This window comes from Odontesthes bonariensis, chromosome 11 (genome assembly GCF_027942865.1).
Source record: "Odontesthes bonariensis isolate fOdoBon6 chromosome 11, fOdoBon6.hap1, whole genome shotgun sequence".
Classification (NCBI taxonomy): domain Eukaryota; kingdom Metazoa; phylum Chordata; class Actinopteri; order Atheriniformes; family Atherinopsidae; genus Odontesthes; species Odontesthes bonariensis.
Window position 1 is genome coordinate 11,392,495 of NC_134516.1, and position 24,541 is coordinate 11,417,035.

The 24,541-nt window shown below is 42.7% G+C and overlaps 2 protein-coding genes across 4 annotated transcripts in view; one reads left to right on the plus strand and one right to left on the minus strand.

Moving 5' to 3' along the window:
* Nucleotides 1-10,779, minus strand: part of LOC142391622 (receptor tyrosine-protein kinase erbB-4-like) — a 319,136-nt gene extending 308,357 nt beyond the window's left edge. For all 3 annotated transcript variants that reach the window (XM_075477530.1, XM_075477531.1, XM_075477529.1), the window contains exon 1: nucleotides 10,345-10,779. In XM_075477530.1, the coding sequence (XP_075333645.1) occupies nucleotides 10,345-10,408 (64 nt within the window). In that variant the 5' untranslated portion in view covers nucleotides 10,409-10,779. The remainder of the gene's footprint in view (nucleotides 1-10,344) is intronic.
* A 1,597-nt stretch (nucleotides 10,780-12,376) lies between these two features.
* On the plus strand, nucleotides 12,377-24,541 carry LOC142391341 (receptor activity-modifying protein 1-like). The gene is made up of 3 exons (XM_075477104.1): nucleotides 12,377-12,795; nucleotides 14,766-14,904; nucleotides 24,096-24,541. The coding sequence occupies exons 1-3, from the start codon at nucleotides 12,741-12,743 to the stop codon at nucleotides 24,349-24,351; spliced, it is 450 nt and encodes a 149-aa protein (XP_075333219.1). The 5' UTR covers nucleotides 12,377-12,740; the 3' UTR covers nucleotides 24,352-24,541.

Consider the following 24,541-nt stretch of genomic DNA (forward strand, 5'->3'; position numbering starts at 1 on the left):
TATGATAGGAAAGCAGTTCAAATTGAGCTGGAAAAGGCTAAGCCGGATGGGTAGGAGCCAGCAGTATTCAAGCAGAATACTGCTGTTTTTTTGGGAGACGGGTTACCGATGGAAAAAACCTACACTGATACATTTTTCAATCAAAATCAACAATGAAAATGCAGTTTCACAATAAAAGCTCAAAGCACATTATAAACGTACATACGTACCTAGGACATGCCTACTTTGCCACTTCTAAAATCCATGACAAGGATTTAATAAGCCTTGATTGTGACAGCCGTGCGTGTTTACGCTATGACATGTTCTGGAGTGAGACTGGGGGGGGGGGGGGGGTCATCGGCTTTATATTGCCTTTAATAATCGGATTTAATAATCATTGGCTTTTTTTTTTCCTCTTAGCACTTCTGTTAAAAGGAGGCTTACATGTAATGTGGAAATGTGAAAGAACTGAAAACACTTAAGTCCCTGAATATTTCTTCCATCACAGCTACAGAAGTCCTTCCAAGAACTGTGGATAGTAATTCTAAACAGAATTCAAGCTTGTCTTTTCTTCATGCTCACAATTTTCTGACAAAACTGTAAATTCTACCAATTTCACCTGCTCCACACTCATCTTTTAGAACAATTAATTAACTGTACAGCCATTTTTGGAAGACAATAACTACAGACAAGTATGCTAATTTGTAGGGACAGAATAAAAACAACACTCCTGCAGAGTGAAAAATATTTATCCTGCCTAAATTCGCATACACTTCTGCAGATTGTTGTCATCAATCTACCCAAGACAGCAAAGCCGGCATGCTTTCATATTTTGAACACAGTTTTAATTCTACAGATTGTGTAGAACATGAGCTGAAGATGAGCAGAGTGATGCCTGTGTCGAGTTTTTGCTGGCGTGTCCTTGAAATTCTGAAGCAACGTCACGCTGACATTACATTTTAATCCTTGTAAGTGATGCCTCTTTCTGCCCTGGCAACAACTGGAAAAACACAATAATCTCCTGTTTTCTCTCCTCACTTAATTGTGGGCAAACAGTCAGAGAAGAATTAAAGCACAGAGATACTGATAGACGCTGGCAGAAACAGCCTGATAATCACAAAGCCGCGCATGCCTAAGCACACAGAATATCAATCACACACAGACAGCCATGTGCGCACAGAAAATAATACACACTCTCACAGTGCCAGACAGATTAGGGCCCTGATTAAGACGGGTGTCGCATAAAAGTCTTGGAACAGTAAATATCCTTAATTTGTAGTGTAATTAAACAGATTAGCTGCCATGAATATCTTACCAGGGATTAGCCGCCACACAATTTACAAGGCGGGTTTGACTGGCACGCACACACACAAACCTACTCACAATGGGAGTCAACTAGTGATTCGTGAAGGAAAAAAACTCTTTAACCAGTGTAACAAGCAACTTGGTGAGCAGCATCTCGCTGAAGTTGGAGTGTGAAAGTAAAGACAAACAGCTGCAGGTTTGATGATTTTGTCAGACTGAAACATGCCCAGATGAGGTATTAGATGAGACCGCCGATCCATCTCTCGTCAGATGCTTTCGTTAAAAAACAGAAGCCCTTTGCCAAGGTTACAGGAAGAAAAGAGTTACTATTGTGATTCTCTTTTGTGCAGCACCGAGAGCCAGAACAGACAGCGAAGGGAAGCGAGTGAAAGAGGGCACAGGAACTAAAAGACAAAGCCCAGACTTGTGTTGAAAGACGAAGTCGATGGCACTTGATCCTGCTTCGTCAAAGAAGTGCTGCCAATCAAAGGCAGTTGAACGGTTGCTCCACTTCCTGTGTTGGCCTGGTGCCTGAGCACAGCGCTGCAAATATAAAATTCAAAGCCAGCTCTTGTACACACAAGCACAAATACACAAACTGATGCATATGCACATGTTGCATTTGTTTGGATCATCCACTGATGCTCTATAAGCCTTAGACTTTGCCCAAACTTAAACCTTATGCTTGCGCCAGCACAAGACCCAGTAAAAGCAAGTGCAATGCTCCTGGAGATTGCTCCTTTTCATTAAAATCATAGTTAGTTAATCGTAGTGTCATAATTAAAGGGGGGGGGGGGGTAAAAAGCTATGAAAAAGAGGGAAGCAAAGCAGTGTAAGACGAATGAAAAATCTGGAAAATAAAAGATAAATACAATGAGGGATGTTATTGGATAAGGACAGGACGGCGATGAGGTGTGTGTGTGAGGGCGAGAGATGGAGAGATAAGGGAATAGAAAAGTAAACGAGAAGACAAGTGTGAGACGGAAAGTGGAGGAAAGTAGATAAAAGAGTAGACAAAGTGAAGAAGGATTTGTAAATTAGAGGGGAAACCCTGAAGTGGCGCAAACTAACCTGTACGGCTGAGCGGGATCTGTGTGTGTTTGCAAAGCCCTCCGCTGAGTGTATATGCGTTTAGTGTGTAGGAAGCCCCCTAAGACCGAGATGGAGACGTTTGTCTCTGAGTGGAATTACAAGTGGCGGGCCAAACAAACCTTCAAGTACTTCGTAATAGACGGAGAAGAAAGAAAAGAGATTATTTCCTTTCCTGGGACATGCCTTGGTTGTGCCTCAGTGTCCATTAACTGGTTTTTCTTACTTCTTTGGAACCGGATCGGGAGAGTACAATCGTGTCTGGGCCAACGTAATGAGGCAGGACATCATTTATGGAAACGGCTTAATAAGGATGTAAAGGTACATGCATTCATCACAAAACGTCACAGTGTGATGCTACGGATTTGTCGCATGCATTGGCATTGAAAATGCACACGATGACAACATGGCACCGAGAAGCTTCCCAAGAAACTCAAATTGTAATGTTTTGGCAGCCACGCTCACTTTGTTCAAGCGATCCGCTAAGTCGGGTAACATACGGGGAAACAGGACATTGTCATCAGAGTGTATAGATTAGAGAAACAGGACAGAAAAACCACGGAAAGAAGTGTCCTCTCCCTGCAGAGTCAGAGCCTGGCAGAGCAATGACAATTGCTAGGGTGATGCTTATCAGAAAAAAAATAACATACTCAAGCATATAATAAAGAGCCCAGCTATAGTGTGCCATCATAACAGCACTTTATTCAGCCTTATGTGCCTGGCTTGCGCCATAAAGCACAAACAGCAGTAAATCAAGCAGTAGCCCCTCCACTGATGGATGGACAGGTGTCTAGAGGGCTGCTTGTCAACCTTATTGGTACACTACAGACATCTGTAGAATTCTTTATTTAATTCATCTTATTGACAGCATGCAGCATGTCCTCATGTGATTGATGGGAGGGAAAAAATGGCCAATGGCCCTGTTCGTGTTGAGTTATTACAACCCTGACCCAATTGCCTATTTAAGCAACTAAACCACAAACTTCGGGTGCATCTAGTCATTCAGCTTAAGGGTGTCAATAGGGTTAAGCGTGGCCTTAGAAAATGTCAGGGTTAGGCCACACCTGATGAATGAAAGACATTACAACATCCACATAAGAATAGTTCAGAATAACCCAAACTGAAAAATTCTATTCAAGTGTCGTACTTTGGGCAAACAATAAAGAAACATAAGATAGCCTACTTTAAAAAAAAAAAAAAACGACTGAAATAAGCTGCCCTTGCACCAATCATCAACATACATGGCTCAAGGAGGTTTACAGCAAATCTCCTGAGGGATGGGTGCACTGTATTCTGTGTGCGAGTGAGATCTCAGTCCTAATGAAAGGGGGACATCTGTGCCAGGCTTCCAGTCTTCCACTGGCCAATCTAACTCCCACTAAGAGTTGGCACCGGACGCCTCGGCCCAACCAAAGCCAATCCTGCTCATCATTAGGAAGCAAAGGCACAGGGGGGTTCAAAAGTCTTTCCTGCCAAACACCAAAGCTCAGCGCCAGAGCCGGCGAGGCACTAAGAAGACTGAGGGGTGACGACAGAGATCAATAAAGCCACTATTTTGCACCCGAGTCTTGTGTGTTTTCCTTCCCATGCTGTGCAGTTGTGATTGCACATGTAAATATTAGGGTGGCATGCAAACTCAAAGAACAGAAGCCCCTCTGTACAGAACAAACAAAAATGTCAAGCAAACGAGCTTGTGACGTCGCCAGATTGCTTTAGAATGCATGGGAAGAAAAATAGGAGGCGAAAAGACATGATTTTTTTCTTTTTTTTTTGAGACGGAGAACAGTGCAATCTTTGTTTGGGCCTTCCAAATAATAATCTGAGGGCCGATTCAGACGGTGGCTACCACGAGAAGTAGTGTGCTGCGGTCTCAGGCCTTGGAGAAGCATTCCATCACAGCCCCCCACACATCAGTCATTTGTAAGGCTTCCCTGAGACTGTCCAGCTCTGACAGACGAAGCAAATAGCAGCCCACACCTCAATGTCACCCTCACTGAACTGCCATTATTATTATTTTGTGCAAACTGCCATATTTCATTCCAAGCTCTCTCTGGCTTTCTTGGCCGTGTTCACTATAGGACGCTGACAAATCCACAGAACTCAAACAAATCTCCATCAGCTGATCGAGAACGGCCGCAGCCAAAGCCTGGCACAAGTCATGTCTGGCAGATATCAAGTTATGAAAAGCAATGTTGACTAATTTAGAACAGGATTGAATTCCCTCACCCCCTTCTCATCTCTCATGCTGTCAAATAAAGACCCCACGGTCTAAACTGATCAAAAAAAAAAAAAAAAAGGGAGCTTAATTAGCTTGTAATAAATTCTCATTTCCTTCTACAAAGCCTCGGCCAGCTCAGTGGCTCTGTGCGCGCCAGCTGACGAACGCCCAGTAATTTGATGCTGGCATCCGGAGGGTTCCCTTCTCGGCCGCCCCATTTCTCCCCCGGCCATTCCACAGGAAAGCACGTCTTTAAAGGTCATCGCAACACACAAACACACACACACGTGTGAATGTAGCATTTGTCGTACACACTCGAGAGCTGGGGGTGATTAAAATGTTGGATCCAGTTGTTTCAGGGAGCAGACACACAGCAAGATTGGGACACAGAAAACAGGAAGCCTGAAAAAAAAAAAGAGAAAATTCTGACCAGAGAGTAGCATCATCTTTGACGTTAAATCTTTGGCGCAGAACATCTCAAGACACAAAACAAGGAACCCTAAACCCCCCCAAATCCCAAACTAGTTAAATGCATAATCCACTGGCTTCCTGTCGCTCAGAGAATAGACTTTAAAACAGCTCTGCTTGTGTACAAGTCTCTTCATGGTCAAGCGCCAAAGTACATCTCTGACATGTTAGAGCCATATGAACCAACTCGGGCTCAGAGAACCTCAGGGAGGGGTCTCCTGCTGGTGCCCAGAGTCAGGACTAAACAAGGTGAGGCTGCGTTTCAGTTAACATCTGGAACAGTCTTCCAGAAGATGTGAGACTCTGACAATGTTTAAATCCAGGCTGAAAACAGTTCTATTTAGCTGTGCATATGACACCTGGAAGTATTTTATCTGCACTCTTCACTTTTAAATTAATTAATAAATGATTATTTTTTATGTTTTTTTGGAATGATTTTATTGCCTTCTTATGATTTTATGTAGCTGTGAAGCACTTTGAATTGCCTTGTGTACGAATTGTGCTCTACAAATGAAATTGCCTTGCCTTAAAAACTTAACGCTCACTCATTGACTTGAGAGTTTGCACAGAGCTTTCAAACATACATTATTAAGTGGCTACAGATAGAAGTGAGGACATTTCAAAACCATCTGTAACTTCAGCAGTTTGAGACAAGTTACAGTAGCGCATCAACTCTGGCTGTAAGATAGCCCTCTGCCGTCTCACTACTGGTCCCAACCAAAAGAAAAAAATAACGTTGCCAGATTTAGAAACTTAGAAACTGGCAGCATCCTTACACAGAAAAGAAAAAAAAGCAACAAATTATGCCAGCCTTCTCGCACTGGAACCTTTTAGCAGCTTTTCAAAAGTAACACGAACACACAAAAATGCTACAATTTTCTTCCCAACAACCTTCTCGATTTTCCCTCTCTCCACACGCTCACAGTCTGTCTGCAAAGGTGCATTGTGAGCGGGGACACCTCAAAACTTTCAGCGGGGAAAAACATTAAAAGTCCCTCTGGTTCGGAAATGAAGCATCTGGTGCAAAAGATAGCAGTTTAAAGGTATAGAATATCACGTCATCGACCACGTTGGTAATTCATTAAAAGTGACAGGGAATGCAGTCGCAGGCTGCTCACTCTCGTCCTATCTTCTCAAATCTGTTTTCACGGATCACAGTTAGTATGACTGGATGAAAATAATCAAGCTTCACTTTGGGAATTGCCGCAACGAATTGTGGGACGGATTTATCACTTTCTTTTTCATACAGGATGGTCCAGTGTTCTTTCTATGCCAAAGTAGATAATGAAAGAAACCAAGGAATCTCCCGTTCTTAGTATTTGTGAGAATTTGACAAGCTCTTATCGTGGCTGCCACTTGAATACTGTACCCGATGTGTTATCTATGTCAGTTTACTTCCTCTAGACCAGGTTTTTTTCGAAGTCTGAAACATCAGGTCTCTACTCAGATGGAAGGTTCTCCTAGTGTTGCTCAATTACTGCCTATGGGATCACGATTTATGCTGTTTATTTCCCATACACACTTGGCAAGGAAGCCAAGATAACCACATATTGTTTCTTTTTTGCCTGATCCAGACTAGAAATATATATGTAAATTGCCTGGACGGAGGTATCTCTTATAGTTTCGATTTCAACCAGAAGGCACCTGTCTGAACTCCTCAATCACATCTCAAACGTTTCAGTTATTGGTGAGATAGCTGCGCAAGCACTATTCCATGATAGATAGATAGATAGATAGATAGATAGATAGATAGATAGATAGATAGATAGATAGATAGATAGATAGATAGATAGATAGATAGATAGATAGATAGATAGATAGATAATTTATTAATCCCCAGGGAAATTCAAAGTATTCAGTAGCTACATCGAAAATGTGCTCATGTGCAAACAGTTCTGCCATGCATTTGAATATGGGTTTAATCATGATCCTCCCTGGCCACCCGGTGAAGAGTTATACTGAGTCTGTTTGTGGAGCAGCTCAGGGACAGCAGCCTGCTGCTGAACATGCTCCTCTGTCTCCTCAGAGTTTGGTGTAGTGAGGTGTCGTGTGGTGTCCAGGATGGATGGATTCTTCTCCAGGGTCCGTCTCTATGCCGCTGACACCAGAGAGTCCAGCTCTGTGCCCACCACAGATCCAGCCCCCTCCTCACCAGTCTGTCCAAACGTCCAGCATCCCAGCATCCCTCCTTTTAATACTGTCCCCAGACCCCAGTCTTCTCAGGGAAGTAAAGACGACTCTGTCCTTTTACGGCGGATGCTGTCTGTGTCCAGCTGCAGTCACAGGTTCTTATAGGTCCTGACCGCCTCTACGTCAGAGCCCTCGATGGAAATGGGCTGGAGATGGGGTCTCTTCATCCTGAAGTCCACCATCATCTCCTTGGTCTTGATATGTTGTTCTAAGAATTAAAAACTTTCTTCTTATTGTTATCATTAAAATGCTAAGGAACCTCCTACAGCATCCATAGCTTTCACTCTACAGGCATGCTACAATGTAACGCTCTAAACCAACAGGCTCAGGCTTTTTGCCCAAGCCTCCAACTGAAAGGCAAACTTCCCCATTGACTCAAATATAAAAATCCAGAGACAAACCAAGTTACTTAATTTTTTTTTTTTAAATCACCTCTATAATGACTGTTTTACACCGAAAAAAAAAAAAGTTAGATTTCGTGTGTGGGGAAGCTTTGCTGTGCCAGCAGTGTTAAATTGGTGTCATCGGGAGTTACACTTTCTTCCTCTATAGCAGGTTTTCGAGACCAAGTTTCTGTGAATTTTTTTAGCTGATGTCAATTATAATTGCAGCACTTAACCTCATCATGGCAACCCAAACTGTCACTGAGAACTCACAGCTGATGTACACTTGCTTTTCTCATCTCTGTTCTATTTGCAGACGCTTTGATACATTCCACTCAACATTTCTTGAGCAGTTAGCAAGAGGTAAGGGGCACGCAGTTTTGACAGTCCCATCGCTGTTTCTCCAGAAATTGCTTAATCGAGTACTAATGACAACTAATGAAACATATTAAATCACCCCTGTTTACTGAGCCTCCTCTGAAAGTGTTTGGAGCCCCCCGTGGAGGCCCGGCCTCATGCTTTGAAGACCTCTGCTCTAGAAAAGTCAGCAATGGCTTAATCATGGGGATGTTTTGTGCCGTTTTCTGCGCTCACGGAGTCCAAAGAGCAAAGTTCCCGCCCAAAAAAGACGATAAAGTTGATGAACCTCCTCGTGATCTAAGTTTGTATATGCAAACATTGATAAAAGTCATTCCTGAGCTCTGAATCTGACATTTGTATGAAATTAATAGGAGTTCAAACAAGTGTGTGGCTCTGCTAACAGCCGCTCAATATGTGGATAAATATTAATCAAGCTGCTTGCTGCGTGAACCTCCGTGCGTGGTACATGTGTGCTCAAACAGCACATCACGCACACACACACACTCAAGTCCATATGCAGCGAGGTGAAGCTGACTGGCAGGAAGGCTTCAGACATTTGTCTCGCAGCAACAGCGTCCTGACAGCTTCAATCACCATCTTACAAGTGGACATCTCTAACCTTGGTCTTCTTCAACCTCACGTGGCAAAGCGGGATTCATATGATGCCCGGGTAGGATTTTTAAAAAAGTGAAATAATGAAAAGGAGATGAGAAGAAAGGAGAGAAACAAATATCTACTCAGCATACACCCACAAACACCCACACACAATGAACTTCCCAAGAGGCATAGCTCAGATTCTTGTGCAGAATTTGCATCACAAATATCTTGGATGGGAGTGTGTGCGCGGAGAATAAATAAAGCAGCGAGGGCGCCACTCTTCTCCCCCCATTCATCCCGCCGTGCACCCGTCCATCCGTGCATCCATCCATTCTTGTTTAATAGGCAGCATTCAGCGCCTTCCATACAAGATTCACACCAGAGCCAGCAAGAGAGAGTGTTGATGTGTGTGTGTGTGTGACTGCTACAAGAGCCTGAGCCAAAACTCGACCTGTCCTTGGAGGCAGGAAGAGAGGCATCCTGGAATCTGTGGAATGGCCAAAATTCACCTGTGAATCTCCAATCGTTTGTGAGCATTCCTGCTTGCTTTTCCTCCAGTTCAGCAGGCAGTGCCAAGGCGTGATTATGTCACTTTTGAAGCTAGAAGCTGGCATCAAAGGCCAATTATCGGCCCAAAATGAGACAAGGAAACTAGAAGTGCTGATAACTGTAGAAGCTGTTATGTCAACCCAAACAGAATACATTAAAGTCCCGAACTTAAATGTGTGAACCAAAAGCTGAACCAAAACTCCTTTCTTCTGCTTCAAAGAGTCTTTTTTCCCCCCTTTTTTTTTTATTTAAGTAATCAAAGCATCATAAACAACCTCAAATGTTACATGTTTAAAAGATTAAGGGAAAAAAATCTCAGCAAAATTACCAGCAAATAAACCACAAGGGTACCAAAGGAAAAGCAGCTGGAACACAGGGATAAACACCGTTAACTTCTCCATTAATCGATGACTGGGCGCCATTGCAAGAACATAAAAGTCAATTTCATCAAGGGACCGACACCACAGGGGTCCGGATAATAAAAAAAAAAAAACAAGAACCAAAGGATGACTTCTTAGCGCCTGTGTAGCCCTGAGTCTATCTGCTGCATCTAAATTATTAAGACAGGGAGGAATAAAACCTGTTCCGCTGGAGCTCAATTCATATAAATTCACGCAAATAGCCACGGTGCTCGGTCGATCAGTGTCTGCTTAAGGGAGTAAAATTGAAACGTTCATATTCATATTCATTCATATTTAGTGTGTAAAATAAAAGAGCTGGGAACAGGGCATTTGCTCTACCTCAAAGCCAAAGATTGGCTGACTTTCATTGAATCCCGAAACGCGTTTGGTGGTTTTATTTTTTGCTGTGGAGATTTACCACATCTTAAAAGTGTCCCTTCTCTGCCTCCGAAGACGTAAAAAGCATCTAGTTTGTGGAGGTTTTTTGGGTTGTTTTTTTATTTTTAACGCAGAGCCCGACTAGGAGGCTGCTGTATCACAGCCTGCTGCAGGTGTGAGTTGATTCCAAATCAGCATCACCATGGCTGCGTGTGAACTTGTGTTAAGTTTGTACCAGTGATGCAGAGCGACAACAGAGGTGCTCCGCTTCGCCCATCAAAGGACAAGTGCACTGAATTTATCGTCAGAATCTCCCTAAATGTGGACGAAAGGAAAGCTGTTCCGTGGGCGTCTGGTCCGTCGCTCGCGGAGTCAAGAGCTGGCGGAGGAACCAGGCGCAGCGACGCTCACATCCCAAAGCACTCACCTGACTGCGCTGCACTCGAACGGATCACCAGCAAAGTGACGAGGAAGCAAGCCGGGAACTTCATCTTGGAGAAAGCCTGCTTGTGTTGTTAAACTCCCGTAACTCACATGTCCAATTAAGATATCCCCGTTGTTCGCGCGCGCTCACACAGAAGAACAGGCGGCCAAAGGAAGATTTTTCTTTCTTTTTTTTTTAAAGGGAAAAAAGTCAGGGGAAAAAAAACGCTCGGGAGTCTTCTTGGTCTCTCGGACTCTGGCACAGGCTCCGTGCGCACGCAGAAGGAGCGCCGTTGGAGAGCTTTTACGCACCGCTGCTTGTTTGTGTTTGTTTATCGGCTCCCGGTCCAGTGTTTAGGTCGGTTCCCACCGCGGACACTCTGAGCCCATTTACTCCTCACACTGCCATTGCGCCGGTGGCTGGACAGCGGGGGGAGGAGGGGGGATGGAACGCGCGCGTGTTCGGAAGGAGGAAAATTGTTTGTGGTGATGGTGGGTGGGTGGGGGGGGGGGGGTCTGAACACGCCTCCTGTATGTGACCGACACCTCTGCCAGCCTATTAAAACCTACAAAAGAAGCTGAAGCGTTTTTTTTTCTCTCTTTCTCTTTTATGGAAACCCGCTCTCTTCATTTATCAGCGCTCCTGACTCGTTAATAGGCTTCATCACCGCTGTCAATACACCTGTCAGAGCGGATTTTAATTTGGTTTTCCGCTGGGTGGCGTGTAGTCCTGTTTATCCCCGCGTGGGTATCTCTTCCCCCCCCCCCCATTTTATTAGTTGTTATTAAGCCTTCTTGTTAACACTACAGTGACAGACATACATTTTTTTTAGACGGATTAGATGTATGTGAGGAACATGACAAACATCTCGTCTTTTTTTAGAGAGAAATACAGGACATTAATCACACTAATTAAATGGCAAAATGGGTTACTTTTGAGTGCGTTTGCACGCCCTCTTTAATGTGAGCTTTAAGCTACAGTCGGTGTAACACAGCCTCTCCACATCTCCAAACGCTCCCAGGCTTATAAACTTTGATGGGTCTAAAAAGGAGCTGCAGTGACGGCTCCGGCAGCATGGCCGCCCATTTAACAAGCCTATCCTGCTCCCCGGCTTCATTTGCGGGCCGATGTAAAAAAAAAAAATAACAAAAAGTGTATGAAAACATATTGATTTGTGATCCGTGTAAGGTGAAGGCTCGGACATAACTGGCTCTATCACCGAATGGCACCATAGCCTGAGCATCAAGACTGGCCTGAAATTCAACTTCATATTGCTTCAAAGTGACAAGCCGAGGGAGGGTTATTCGGTGTCCTTTGCTGCCCTCTAGAGGACTTTATTACTCAGTTTCAGTCGTTTTTCTTGCAAACATGTAAAAACCCATGCGTGTCGTTGCAAGCTTAAACAAAGCACGCTCATACTCCACTTGTTTTTGCTCTGTTTTGCAACCCCCCACCGAGATCCAGAAAACGACCGAGCACTTACAGGAGTTGGAGCTCACTCACCGTCACATGAAAAAAAACCCCCACTTATTTGAGCCCTGGGATCCCTTCTCTTCCACAGCCGCGCGGGCAGCCACGCTGGGTGGCAGCACAGTGCAGAGCAGCACCCAGAATACTAATGAATGCTGCGCCTGTAACAAAAGGCCGCAGATAAAACATTCAATTATAGACATAACTGAGCTGCGTGAGATCTGCACTGATACAAGGCCGACATGAAAATGCAAATTTATGTCTTTTGTGCTGTGGGATGTGTCCGCCGGAGGGTTGCGGAACAATGGCTGGCAGCGAGGAGTAATCCATTACAAGTAATAATAAATAAGTAATATTGGGGGAAAGGGACTCACGGGCATTTAATTAAAAACTCACAATGAGACTAATGACATGTTATCTTACAGTAGGCCTCTGTAGTGATAATGGCGCAGAGACAGATGAGCATTCAAATTACAGATGAGAAGACTGTCCTGTACCTGTGTATTTAAAGGCCTGTTCTGTGCAAAATGTAACGTAAACAAAATAGGTTTTTGGATTTATTGATTCTAATATGAATTTAGAGCCTCGTTGTATGGCATTCATAGGCTTCCTAAAAACTGGCGCTAATTCTGGAGCCTGACTTTGTTTTGTCCCCAGTGAGAGGCTGCAAACTGAAAGCAGCGTCCCGAAGAAGGGGCTCAGATGACACGCTACGATTGGGGCAAAGGAGAGCGGAAGGCTGCTGCCCGCTGCGGAGGTTCTTTACGCGCAATCAGTTGGCAACTGCGCTTTAATTTGCTCCTCACGTCGTCCCGCCGGCTCTGTATCAGAGGCTTCGGTTTGAATACGGAACTGAACATGAGTCGCATGCTGCCGATCTCCAGGGAGTAGGGGAGACTCAAAACGCGGTCTTGGAGTTTGTGTTCAGCATGGCTCCGGAGAGCGCCTTGGTCCTGAGAGCAGGGCTCGTGTTGTTGCTCGCAGGTGAGTGCGCATTAGTGAGCCTGTAAGATTGTCTTAGATTGTTTGGATAGTTTCCCTGTATCCAGAATGCTCGTAGAAATGATGAAATAAAGTAAGGGGATGCACTGATGATAACTTTTCTTGTGTTTCATGTTTAGTCAGTGGGTCCATTCATGAAAAGGAAACAGGTGTAGAGTTCCTACTGTTTGTTCACGTATCACCTCTCCTGGTTGGCCTTTACAGTGGGGAAAGTGATGGGACAGAGAAGGAAAAAAAGTGTTGTACAAATGCATAACAAATGGATAGAAAGTAGATTTAATGTTTCTTTTTTTCTTAAAGTATAAAAGAATCAGTTTAAATGTACAAAAAGTGACATCGAAATCTTAAATACTCTTCTTTCTGATTTATTTTCTCCATATTTACATACTTATTTAAACGTTTATTTATTTCTTAAATTAAATGTATCATTTTTTCCCTTTTCTTTCTTTTCTGGATTTTTTTCTATATTTGTTCTTCTCTTTGTTTCATGTCTTTTGTTTCATATATATTTTTCGTTTGCTTCAGCCCAACTCTTCATTTCCTTCCCTCCTCTCACTTCCTCACACCCTTAGCCTTTTCTTAACTTCCTTACTTCCTTACCTCCCTTTGTAGCTTCCTTATTACCTTATTTCTTCCTTTTCAACTTTAAGACTTCCTCATGTTCTTATTTCCTTACTTAATTTCATTCTTAATTATTTGCTGTGGCACTCCTACAATATCTCTTTATGTACAAAAAAAAAACGGTCTCAACTTAACTGTCGTTTCAAATTGGGCTCAAACGTGACCAAAATCACCAAATGAGAGTGTGTTGTAAACATGGCCGACATGTTTGAAAAAGACTGTTTACAGTTGCATTTTATGAGATGAATAATTCGAAATTTGCGTAACTAGAGGTTTTGGCCTGTGCAGCATCCCTAATTTATTTTCATTAAGGAAAAAGAAACAGCGAGAACATAATAAATATTTAAGGAATCTTGAGTTTTTCTGTGTGAAATGTGAGCAGACTTTTGCAGCTTGTTGCGCTGTGAAGTGACCGAAATGAGCTTGTAACAAGCAGAGTTAACATTGCTGTTAGCACAGGACATTAAATTGTGACAACACACTTGTGGACTGTAATCATGCCAAGTGTGTTTGCGGCATCTGCTTTGGTTTGCCTGGAAAGTGGAATGTCGCGATGACATCAACTGTGAATGTCAGATTTTCCTACAGAGGTCAAGCAAAACATGGGCTACAGCTACCTCCAACTCAGTGGGTGATATACAAGCTCGTGGAGGCTTAATATGTGCAAAATTTGCATAAATATGTTTAGTTTTTACTGCACCATCTCAACGGGGTCTCAATTGCTTTTCGCTTTCTTCTACCATCGCTTTCAAACCCCAGTGTCAACACATTCAGTCTCCCTTTGAGTGTTTTGGGAGCCCTGGGAGCACCAGCCGAGTCAGAGTAAACATAATGGGCACACAGTTGGCCCTTATCAGACCAGTGCAGACTGAGGTCCGCCATGTTTCTCCGATCGCAACGACAACCTGCTTCTTTTCCACTTGGGCCTTTGTTGGCCTCCTTCTCCCGCTGCACAATGTTGCATTCAGTTGAAGTCCAGTGGGACAGCTGTGGTCTGCCTCCACATTAAGACACCGTTTACACGCATCTCTGAAGTAAACAAATGGGATTGGGACTGCGACTGCAAATTAAAATCTTTTATTTGTGAAACCAACAGCCCTACAGGGAAGAAATGTCCCCGTCGGAGTAACTGTAGCCCAGACACGACCTTGTTTATTGCAATGTATTCCTAATTCTGGAACAATTCAATGGAGCGAGTAACCACTTGGGTGCTATGGAAAATCTTTGTTGTCCATCAACAATGAGATCGTTTTATTTCTTTTTTTCATTTTTTTTTTAAAAATCATCCCGCGTTGCAAGTGTTTCTGTCTCTCTTTTGTTTTTGCTCGTAGCTCAGGCCCTCCCATCGGCGTCTGCCTGCAACAGACGTTTCTACGAAATGACGATCAGTGAGTTGTGCCTAGCTAAGTTCGAGCTCGATATGGAAGGACTGGACCGAGGCTTGTGGTGCAGCTGGCCAGACACGATGCAGTGAGTTCACCTCCAATTCATTCTTATAAAAATAATTGAGATCTTTCCCCCTTTATTTTTTTTTTTGCAAAATTTTGCTTGCTGCCCAAAAAGCATTAAAAGGTGATCATATTAAGGAAAACATTTATTTTTCTGTGTTGGTCAACATTTACGTGTGTGTGAAGTTACCATGAGCTCAAATACCTAGAAGAACTCCCACCCTGGCAAGGCAAGGTGACATTCAGTGAACAGCTCAGATTTGCTGGTAAGATGATACAAAATTATCTCGCTTCCTTCCTTTGTATCTCCAACTAATTTCAATTTAAGATGAAGCCACATTCTCTGTACCACCATTGTTGGCAATTGAGGTGTAAACTAATGGATGAAAAATGAGCCGCTGCGCTACGACAAAAGCGTGTCACAGACTTTTCATTGGGACTGCGTTAAATTGAGTCAGTTTGTGGAAAAAAACCCGCCACCTTTAAAGATGCTGGAATACGGGCCATGTTAAAAGATATGTTGTTTCTGCTCTCATTTAACTATAATCTGTGTTCTGGAACTGCGAAGAACAACTGCTGCTATCTCTTCACCTCATTATACACAAAATGTTTTCTATGGGTTGCAGGTCTGGACTGAAGCAGACCGGTTCAGCATCCACTCTTTTAGTACAGAGCCAAGCTTTTTCTAATACGGGCAGAATGGGGTTTGTCTTGCTGAAATGAGCAAGTTCTTGCCTGAAATAGGCCTACGTCGCCTGGATAGCAGCTTATGTTGCTCCAAAATCAGTGTGTATAACGATCAGCTTTAATGGTGCCTTTATGGATGTGCAAGCTACCCGTATTCACATACATATTGGATGCTGGCTAACACAGTGTCCATGATTTCCAAAAGTAATTCCAGCTTTTGATTAACCAGATTATAGGACAGTTTGGTGCTTCACTTAAGAGCACAGGCCCAAAGATGTGGCAGAATTCCTTTTATGTATTTTCTTTCTTTTAACCCCTTGAAACATGCAGCTTTGTTGAACAAAACCCTGAGAGTTCTTTGGAAGACTTTAACATGTCAACTGAAACCTTTGAAGAAACTAGAGTCATGCAATCAAAAATCAGGGGTAAAGTTGCCACTTCTGGAAAATTGATGCCTTTGGAGGCGCACTCACGGGCCAAATGCTATTTTTTGCCAATGCTTTATTTAAAATTCCAAATTAAAATTGTTTATTTATTCAATTACATACCTACATACGCAATAGTCCACCAACACCAAGGGAAAGTACATGATATCTGACTACCTGATACAGTGTCACACAGCTCAGACCCCCATTTTGCACAACACAGTCGCCTTTTTGAACAATAACATTAATAAAGACAGAGATTTATACAAAGGATAAACATTCAAGGGTTAACTCAGTCCCTAGGTCCTTCATTTGGTAACATAATAACTATTTTTTTCAAGAACTTTAGACAAAAAAAGGGAGATTGGATATAGGTGGATAATTAACCAACACTTCTGAATCAAGAGTAGGTTTTTTAAGTATGGATGCTAAGTTCTTCACAAGCCTGCTGATGATGCATTGATCTGAATCAGGTGTGCTGAAGCAGGGAAACATCTAACCTGCTTTTGACCCACCAAAAGCGGTACACGGCGGCGCAAAAAGAGCAAAGAGAAGACCAGTGCTGTGTCGAAAACACACCTTATTCACACAGCTGCGGAATACTGTTAAACTTTAAAAAAGTAATGGCAATAACTCATTGGTGTACGTTATCTCAATTATCGAAGCCGTTAGCTTTAGTAACTACTAAACAAAACTATGAATAAATAAATAAATTATTATTTCTCAGATACTTACTGAAGTTGAAATTTGAAATAAATCCCTCTTCGTGGCTCAGTTTCTTGAGTCCAACACTGAACTGGACGGGGTCGTGAAAAGAGTCGAATGGAAAGTGGTCGCTGCACGTACACAGTCTTTAGCCATCTCTTGCTGGAACATTACCCTCAAATATTAGGGATGCACCGATCCGCTTTTTTCACCTCCGATAACGATATCTGAGGTTTAGTATCGGCCGATACCGATACAGAAAAACACCGCGGAATTATGGTAACAAACGCTAAGTTTAATTGTGTGGAAAAGACTGGGATCATTATTTTGTGAAAGGCAACATCAGACTTGACTTGATTTTTTCGTATTTTCCTATTTTTTTTTAAAAACAAATAAACAGATATAAATGTACTGAATTACTTATTTATTCAATAATTGTGCAACAGTAAAACAATCTTAACTATAAAAATATAACAAGTGTAACTGGTTCAGTCAGTGCAATTGGGGATTCAAAATCCAATGTAAAACAAAATAAATATGAAATAATAAAGGAGCTGAAATTGAAAAAAAAAACAATAGCTTCATGAGCTTGGTTGGTTTCAAAATAAATAACAATCAGCTCTTTATATAGTTTAGTGGGATTTAAACATCCATTACAAACGCATTTGAACAAAGTCAAGTCAAAGTCAAAGTCAACTTTATCGTCAAATCTGTATACGTACAGGACATACACAGGATTGAAATTACGTTTCTCTCAGACTCAGTAGTGCAGCAGCAACATTTAACTTAACACTTTAATAATAAACTATAGTAACCGGTAAACAGAGGGACAGCACAATGTGGATATATATATACAAAGTCTCTGACATTGACATCAGAGTAAAGTGGCAGTATGCAGAAGTAAGTGAAATAAATATATTTATGTGCAAATATATATGTGCAAAGTAAATGTAAAGGCCCTTGATGTATTCTTACGATTAAAATGATGGTATGCAGTGGATTTGGAGTAGTGCAAATATAAACAGTAGTGCCAATTGAATGTTCAGATTTGTACAGAGATGTGTGCAAAAAACAGTTCTTAATGAGTTCAGTGTTGAATTTGTGAGTTATGTAGAGTCATTGATTCAGATGTGTGTTTCAAGATGAGGATAGAAAGGCAAAGCAGGGAGAGAGTTGATCCTCCTGACTGCTTGGTGAACGAAGCTGTCCCTCAGTCTACTGGTTCTGGCTCGGAGGCTCCGCAGTCTCCTCCCTGATGGCAGCAGGCTGAAGAAGCCGTACAGAGGGTGTGTAAGATCGCCCGCTATGCTGAGGGCTTTTCGAGCGAGGCGGGTGTTATGTAGGTCCTGAAGAGAAGGGAATGAGGTGCCGACAATCTTCTCAGCTGCTCTCACAATGCGCTGGAGGGACTTGCGACAGGATGCTGTGCAGTTGCCGTACCACACTGTGATGCAGCTGGTCATGATGCTCTCGATGGCACCTTTGTAAAAGGTGCACATGATGGGGGTTGAAGCTCTGGCTCTTTTCAGCTTGCGGAGAAAGTATAGGCGCTGGTGGGCCTTCTTGGCCATCGATGCAGTGTTCATACTCCAGGACAGGTCCTCTGAGATCTCTACACCCAGGAACCTGGTGCTACTCACTTTCTTCACAGTAGTACCATTGATGGTTAGAGGAGCATGCTGGGAGGGCAGCTTGTGGAAGTCCACAACTATCTCCTTTGTTTTTTCCACATTCAGAGAAAGATTGTTGTGACCACACCACTGGACCAGGCAGCTGGTCCAGAACAAAACAATAGCTTCTCTAGCTTGGTAAAACGTAAAAAAAACGTTTTAAAAAAAGAGTTTTTTTCACTACTAGAGGGGTGCAAAATACCTTTGGATGACTGCCAATCCAGTAAGAGAGCATTTCGAGATTTTGCTGTGTTGAGGCTTAAGTCACACACATACTTACACTCAGTGTCAGTGACCTGCTTGGGCAGATTTCTCAAGATCCTCAAGCTCAGGCTTAAGCATCCCTTGGCAAAGCAAATGTGTTTGGCATAAACGGTATTCAGATTACAATTCTGCTGCCATAATACTGGACAGGACAAGGGGGGAAAAAAGATGCATGCTCCTCAGGTACAGCTGAAAACAGAACACTTTCACGCAAAGCAGGGTGAATGTGAGCAGGTGGGCCTCAGAGGGTCAAGGCTTAGAGGTGGAATGAACTTGAAGAGTGACGTCATTTTGAAATGAAAGTCAGCACAGCTTGTTAAATGAGGACCTTTCAAACAAAAGGGTGCTGAAAAAAACGCCAGACTTCAGTTTCTAGGGAGTTATTCACTTGCTAGTGACACCCTAATATAAATATAAAAATAAGTGATTTTGTTTCCTAATATATCAGCTTTTAAAAAAAATGCATCGCCCCTATTCTCCATATTGGACCTGTGGTTATGTTGTTTGTTAGTACGGTGCCCCGACTTTGGTTTGTTCTCTTCTGGGCGATCTCCGGCTGTTTCTGCTGTTACTTATCACATATCTTAGTCATGACTGTTTTGCTGAGCCGATTGGGCATGTTTGTGCGTGAGACAGCGCCTCAGTGCTCGGTGGCTTCTTCTTTCGAAACACCAGCAGTCAAGAGGATGAGTCAGAGAGTACGATGAAAGGAGCCCATGGGAGAAGCTACTGTCAGAACTGTGTGATTTCCCTCCTGGCTCACTGTCCTCTCATGGTCCAGCTCAAAATAATTGGTGATGGTTGTCTTTGTGTGTGTGTGTGTGTGTGTGTGTGTGTATACATGTGCTGTTAAAAAAAAAAAAAAAAGAGCATCGATGGTTTGCATCTGCTTCTTGAAACGCTGAGCAACAATACATGATACCAGCCTTTGGTTCATTGGAGAGCTGAAAAACTGACAATTAGACATAAAGAAAAGTGGCTTGCCTGAGGAAGCAGGCCAATTTAATGACACTGAAAATAAAAGTCTACACCCTGTACATTTGCAGTGTCGCCCCTTAAAACTAAATATCATGCAAATTTTTTAACATACCATATCAATAAAGCTGAGTTAATAGTTTATTCACGACTGTTTAATTCAGGGATGTCCAAAGTCGGTCCTCCAGGGCCGCTGTCCTGCAGGTTTTAGATGTTTCTCTGCTTCAAGACACCTGATTCATATGAAATGGATCTCTTCAAAAGATTGTTAAGTTCTGCACAAGTCTGATAATGATGCATTGATCTGAATCAGGTGTGCTGAAGCAGAGGAAACACCTAAAACCTGCAGTACAGCGGCCCTCGAGGACCGGATGTGGACACCCTGGCCGAATGTCACAGAGCAGTGACTAAGTTTGTGGTAAAAGGCTTGCACCAATTTGCCACAGTAGATGCCTCTGAATTTCGGTAGGTGAATGTGTTCAATGTTCAATTGTATGCTAAGTCAGAGAATGTCAAAGTTGTATGTTAACCAGATGTTTCACTCAGTCATTCATTCCCATTATATATTTTCTAGGGAGATGACAAAGATTCTCAACCCTAAGTACAAAGCCCCAAACAGAGACGGTTTCACTAACATAACTCATGTTACTTCAAAACTAAACAAAGTTGATGCTAATCGACCTGTTTGTTGTCCTTTCTTCCCAAATGAGAATCGATAAAGGAATCGATAATTAACCGAATCGTTAAGCAGAATCGAAAATGGAATTGGAATCGTAAAAATCTTACCAATTCCCATCCCTAGTCTTAATATATGACTTTTTTTTAGATTTAAGCCCCATCACTTTTATGGAACAGTTTGCTTGAAATGTCATGGAAATAGTTTCGCTCCAGATTTAGTAAGCAGGCTGTGGGAGGTTTGTAGTGGACGAGGACAAGTGGAAAGTACAGAGGCGAAAAGTAAACCTACAAGGGATAGGAAATGGAGGAAAACCGGGGAACAAAAAGCAAGGGACACATCAAGGATCAAATGTAAGCAAAAAGTTTGGTAAGTTTACCAGCCTTTTTGGAGCTGGTAAAACAGATGCGGGTGAAGGGAATGAAACAATTGAAAAATGGTGGTCAAACAGGAATTGGTGGAGGTTAAAACAATGCACATGACATGAGAGCTCAAACAGGACCAGAACAGAAACCCACCATCATGAAACTTTTAATACATTTTTATCCAATTCTTTTCATGCCATAATTATATACTCCAACCTCCTTTTTAAGGAGTATGGGGGCCCCTTTTTTAGGGATCAAGGAGTAGAGTTACTTTGGCCATTCAAATGACCCCCGAAGCCCTGGTTGAAGGGCTAGGTGTCCACTTCTCTCCCGATTCCTAAAAAGTTAAGGGGCACCTTTCCTCTGTAAAACGGATTGATAGAGCAGAGGGGAGGAACTGGGATTGTGACAAAGTATCACCACTGAACAAGATCTTGAAAGCCGAAACTCTCTCATGCGTGCTTTGTTTTTTTCCACTTGTCAGCGTACAGAATGTAGTGACAGCCGAGTCGTCCCTCAGATGAGATCCAAACATAACATTGGGATAAATTTAGAAAGGCCAATTACTGCGGGACATCCAGCACCACAAATGTGTTTCCAAACACTATCTAACTCACCTCATTGTGTGTCTCTTAGAAGACAAGACAATTGGTTATAAATTTGAAAGCAAATGTACCTGTTTTATTCGTTACATTGACGTAAAAGTGCGAGTGAATCCTCGGAATACGGATTACTGGAGCACGTTTTCGCTCATGTTGCAATTCTTTTTAACAAGATAGCAAGATAGACTTTTTGAAATTAGAAACCACACAGCTTTTAAGTCAAAGTATGCTCACATATGAATGCAAACTTCTTCTCAGTTAGTTTGTCCGTAACCACCTTTAGTCTGCCTGTTGTTCCGGGGTCACCTTCGTGAGGAACGGGACAACTGTTAACAGGTGTTTCCTGTAAAGGAAAAAAAAAAGGAAGCTGGACACGAAAAACCTTTTATATTGCTTTTGTTCAATATGGAGATCTTTAAAGGTCAGACCATTTTTGAAAGTCCAGTGACCTGAGACTTGTCAGTTTCCATGTCTTGTGATTTCATGTCTCTAGATTAAGGTAAATTAATGCTATGCAAGGAGTTGTCCCATTAGCACTTCAGATTTATTGCCAAAATCAGATTATTAAACTCTTACATCGGAGATCCAATTAGTCCTAAAAAAAAATGAGTCACTTGGTGTTGGTGAAAGTAAGAGTTTGCAGCTTCACTCCCCAGTTTTCGGGTGGGGATTATTGAATTTCAAACTATGTTTGAAAAAAAAAATAACAAGCGCTCAAAGCAACAGTAGAAAAAACTGTTTCATCATGTTCTAGGGACCAATGCTTGTGAGAACCCCCTAGTTCACAACCTAAAACCCTTGTCCAAAGTGAGTTTTGGTCCTAAAAAAAAGAATGAAGCATGATTTCAACACATTACTCATAACTTAATCAGCTGGAAGAGTCTCTGGTATATATGTATATACACAGACACACACACACATATATTTATACACAAACACAGACACTTTACACCACTCCATACCAAACCTGTATTTCATGCTCTCAATTAAAGCGACAAATACCCAAGATACTTATAATAGAAATGCTTGCGAGTTGAATTAAAAGCAGTTGTTTGCACAATTTGGGGTTATATTATAATTCAAGGTATTTTAGACATTTGTTATGTTCTCTGGTGGCTTACCAACCGGGTACAGTGAACATATGCCATGGGACAGTTGTTCCTCAGAGCCCCAACACTGATTTATCTACACTGCTGCCTCGTTCATTTGTGCCAAAGCCTATTTTTAGTTGCTATGATAGCGCAGTTGTTATCCCACTTAAAAGTTGTTTAGTCCAAAAAAATAAAAAAATAGAGGTGATAAATTAAGGGAAAACCTGTGGTGTCGGGCCACTGCGTGCTGCCAGAGCGGCATCGGTGTTCCCACAGGAGGGATGAACGCTTCATCCAAAAGATGTTCTTGCAAGCTTCACTTGGTTTGCGACCTTGGATGGAAATCTATGTGTCTACATTATTTCAGTCTTCATCCGGTGAAATCCCCACCCTGTGAATGAAGGCACTCTCCCATCAGGACCCATCATCATTAGATGTTTGCAGTCGAAAAAGTAAAAACCAAAATTCTACATTTACCTAAGGTTATTTAAGTGATATTTAAGTGACATTAAAGTACTATTTTTGCACAAACAATGCTCCAAACATACACAGGATACATGAGGCAGCTGCGATAGACGTGTGTCCATAGTTGAAAGCAAGTATGTTCCTGGACTAGGGCTCGTCCAATTCCTCCCCTTGTTTCTCCATTTTGGAGGAGATGGTCCTCAACACACCAGGAAAATGGCCAGATGACCATCATGACTAGATTCTTTTCAAAGAATAGACACGTAACCTTTGCAAAATGGAGGGGTCGGGCCAAGCGAGGGGAACTGGGAATGGGCCTAAATCCCCTGTTTTTGCATCTTTCTCTGTCGACCAGTGCCTGTTGTTTTTTTGCATCACTGAACTCTCAAATCTTCAACCCACAAGCAGCCCCGTCATCACATTTGTGCTTATTCACCCACCTTTTGCACGCCACACAATAATTGGTTGCAAAATCCTTCATATGTGTTCTGCACTTGTTGCGTTTCTCCTCTTGATTTTTGCTTTGATTTGTTTGCCCCGCATGTGTTTAACTCGAATCAACACTTGAGTTATAAGACACCGTTATCTGAGCTGAGTGTCTTACCTCGGCATGGTTGCTGATTACTACTCAACTAGGGCGTGGGAATGCTGAATTGTGTCCTGCAGCACTGCGTTTAGGATGACCGATGTAGCTATAGTTAGAGCCACACGAAGGTGGAACTTTTTCAAAGGTAGCTCCTGTTGTTTGATTTAACTCAAAAGAGACAGGAAAAACAGGCACGGGAAAGTGGAGACATGCTTTCAGGGCCCCTGAGTGTTTCTGATCGCTCGCTTACTTGTCGTCCAGCGATGCAGTCAAGCGCCATACGGGACAGAATCTCTCCCTGGTATGGTGCAATGCTTCACTGAGCGTGCCACTCTATCGGTATGCATCTCCATTTCTCATGCCCTCTTCCACCTAGCAGTTATATTTAGCCGTGTAAAGCCCACTGGTAATTCTAGAAACCCCATTGCCTTTTTTTCCGACCAACAGGAATCCCCTACTATGGTTCCACTCTGAGAGGACATTTCAAAGACAACATGAGAGGAAATTTAATGCGTACCTGCAATAAAGAATCGTATTGATGAAAAAGGAAATAGATGAGCTTTCAGCTTAGTTGCATTAAGTGTTTCTTCTAACATTATAAAAGTGAATATATTAGAGTAACTTGTTCTCCTCCTTTGACCTTTAATGCTCAAGATTTTCCCAACAAATGTACATTTGCCTGCGTGTCTTCCGCCTCTGCAGGATCTACGAGGGGCTGACAAACTGCACCTACCAGGTGGCTTTGAGGATGGAGTGCTTCTGGCCCAATCGGATAGTCGACAGCTTCTTCATGCAAGTTCACCGGATCTACTTCCACGACTGCGCTCTGACTGGCCGGCTCCTCCACGACCCGCCGATCGGCATCCTGGCGCCGTTTATCGCAGTGCCAATACTGGTCACGCTGCTCATGACCGCCGTGGTGGTATGGAGGAGTAAACGCACAGAGGGCGTGCTTTAGGGAAAGCCAGGGCGCCGCACGTGGCGTCGGGACTCGAGCGAGGAGAGCCAGAGAACATGCCAAAAAAGAAAAAGGATTTTGTTTGGCTTGTGAAGCTTGGATGGTGCAGCGAAACATCTGCGTACTACGAAAATGTTTTTAGACTGTCACAGCATCAACATGAAATAAAGGCTCTGTTTGGTATGAAAGA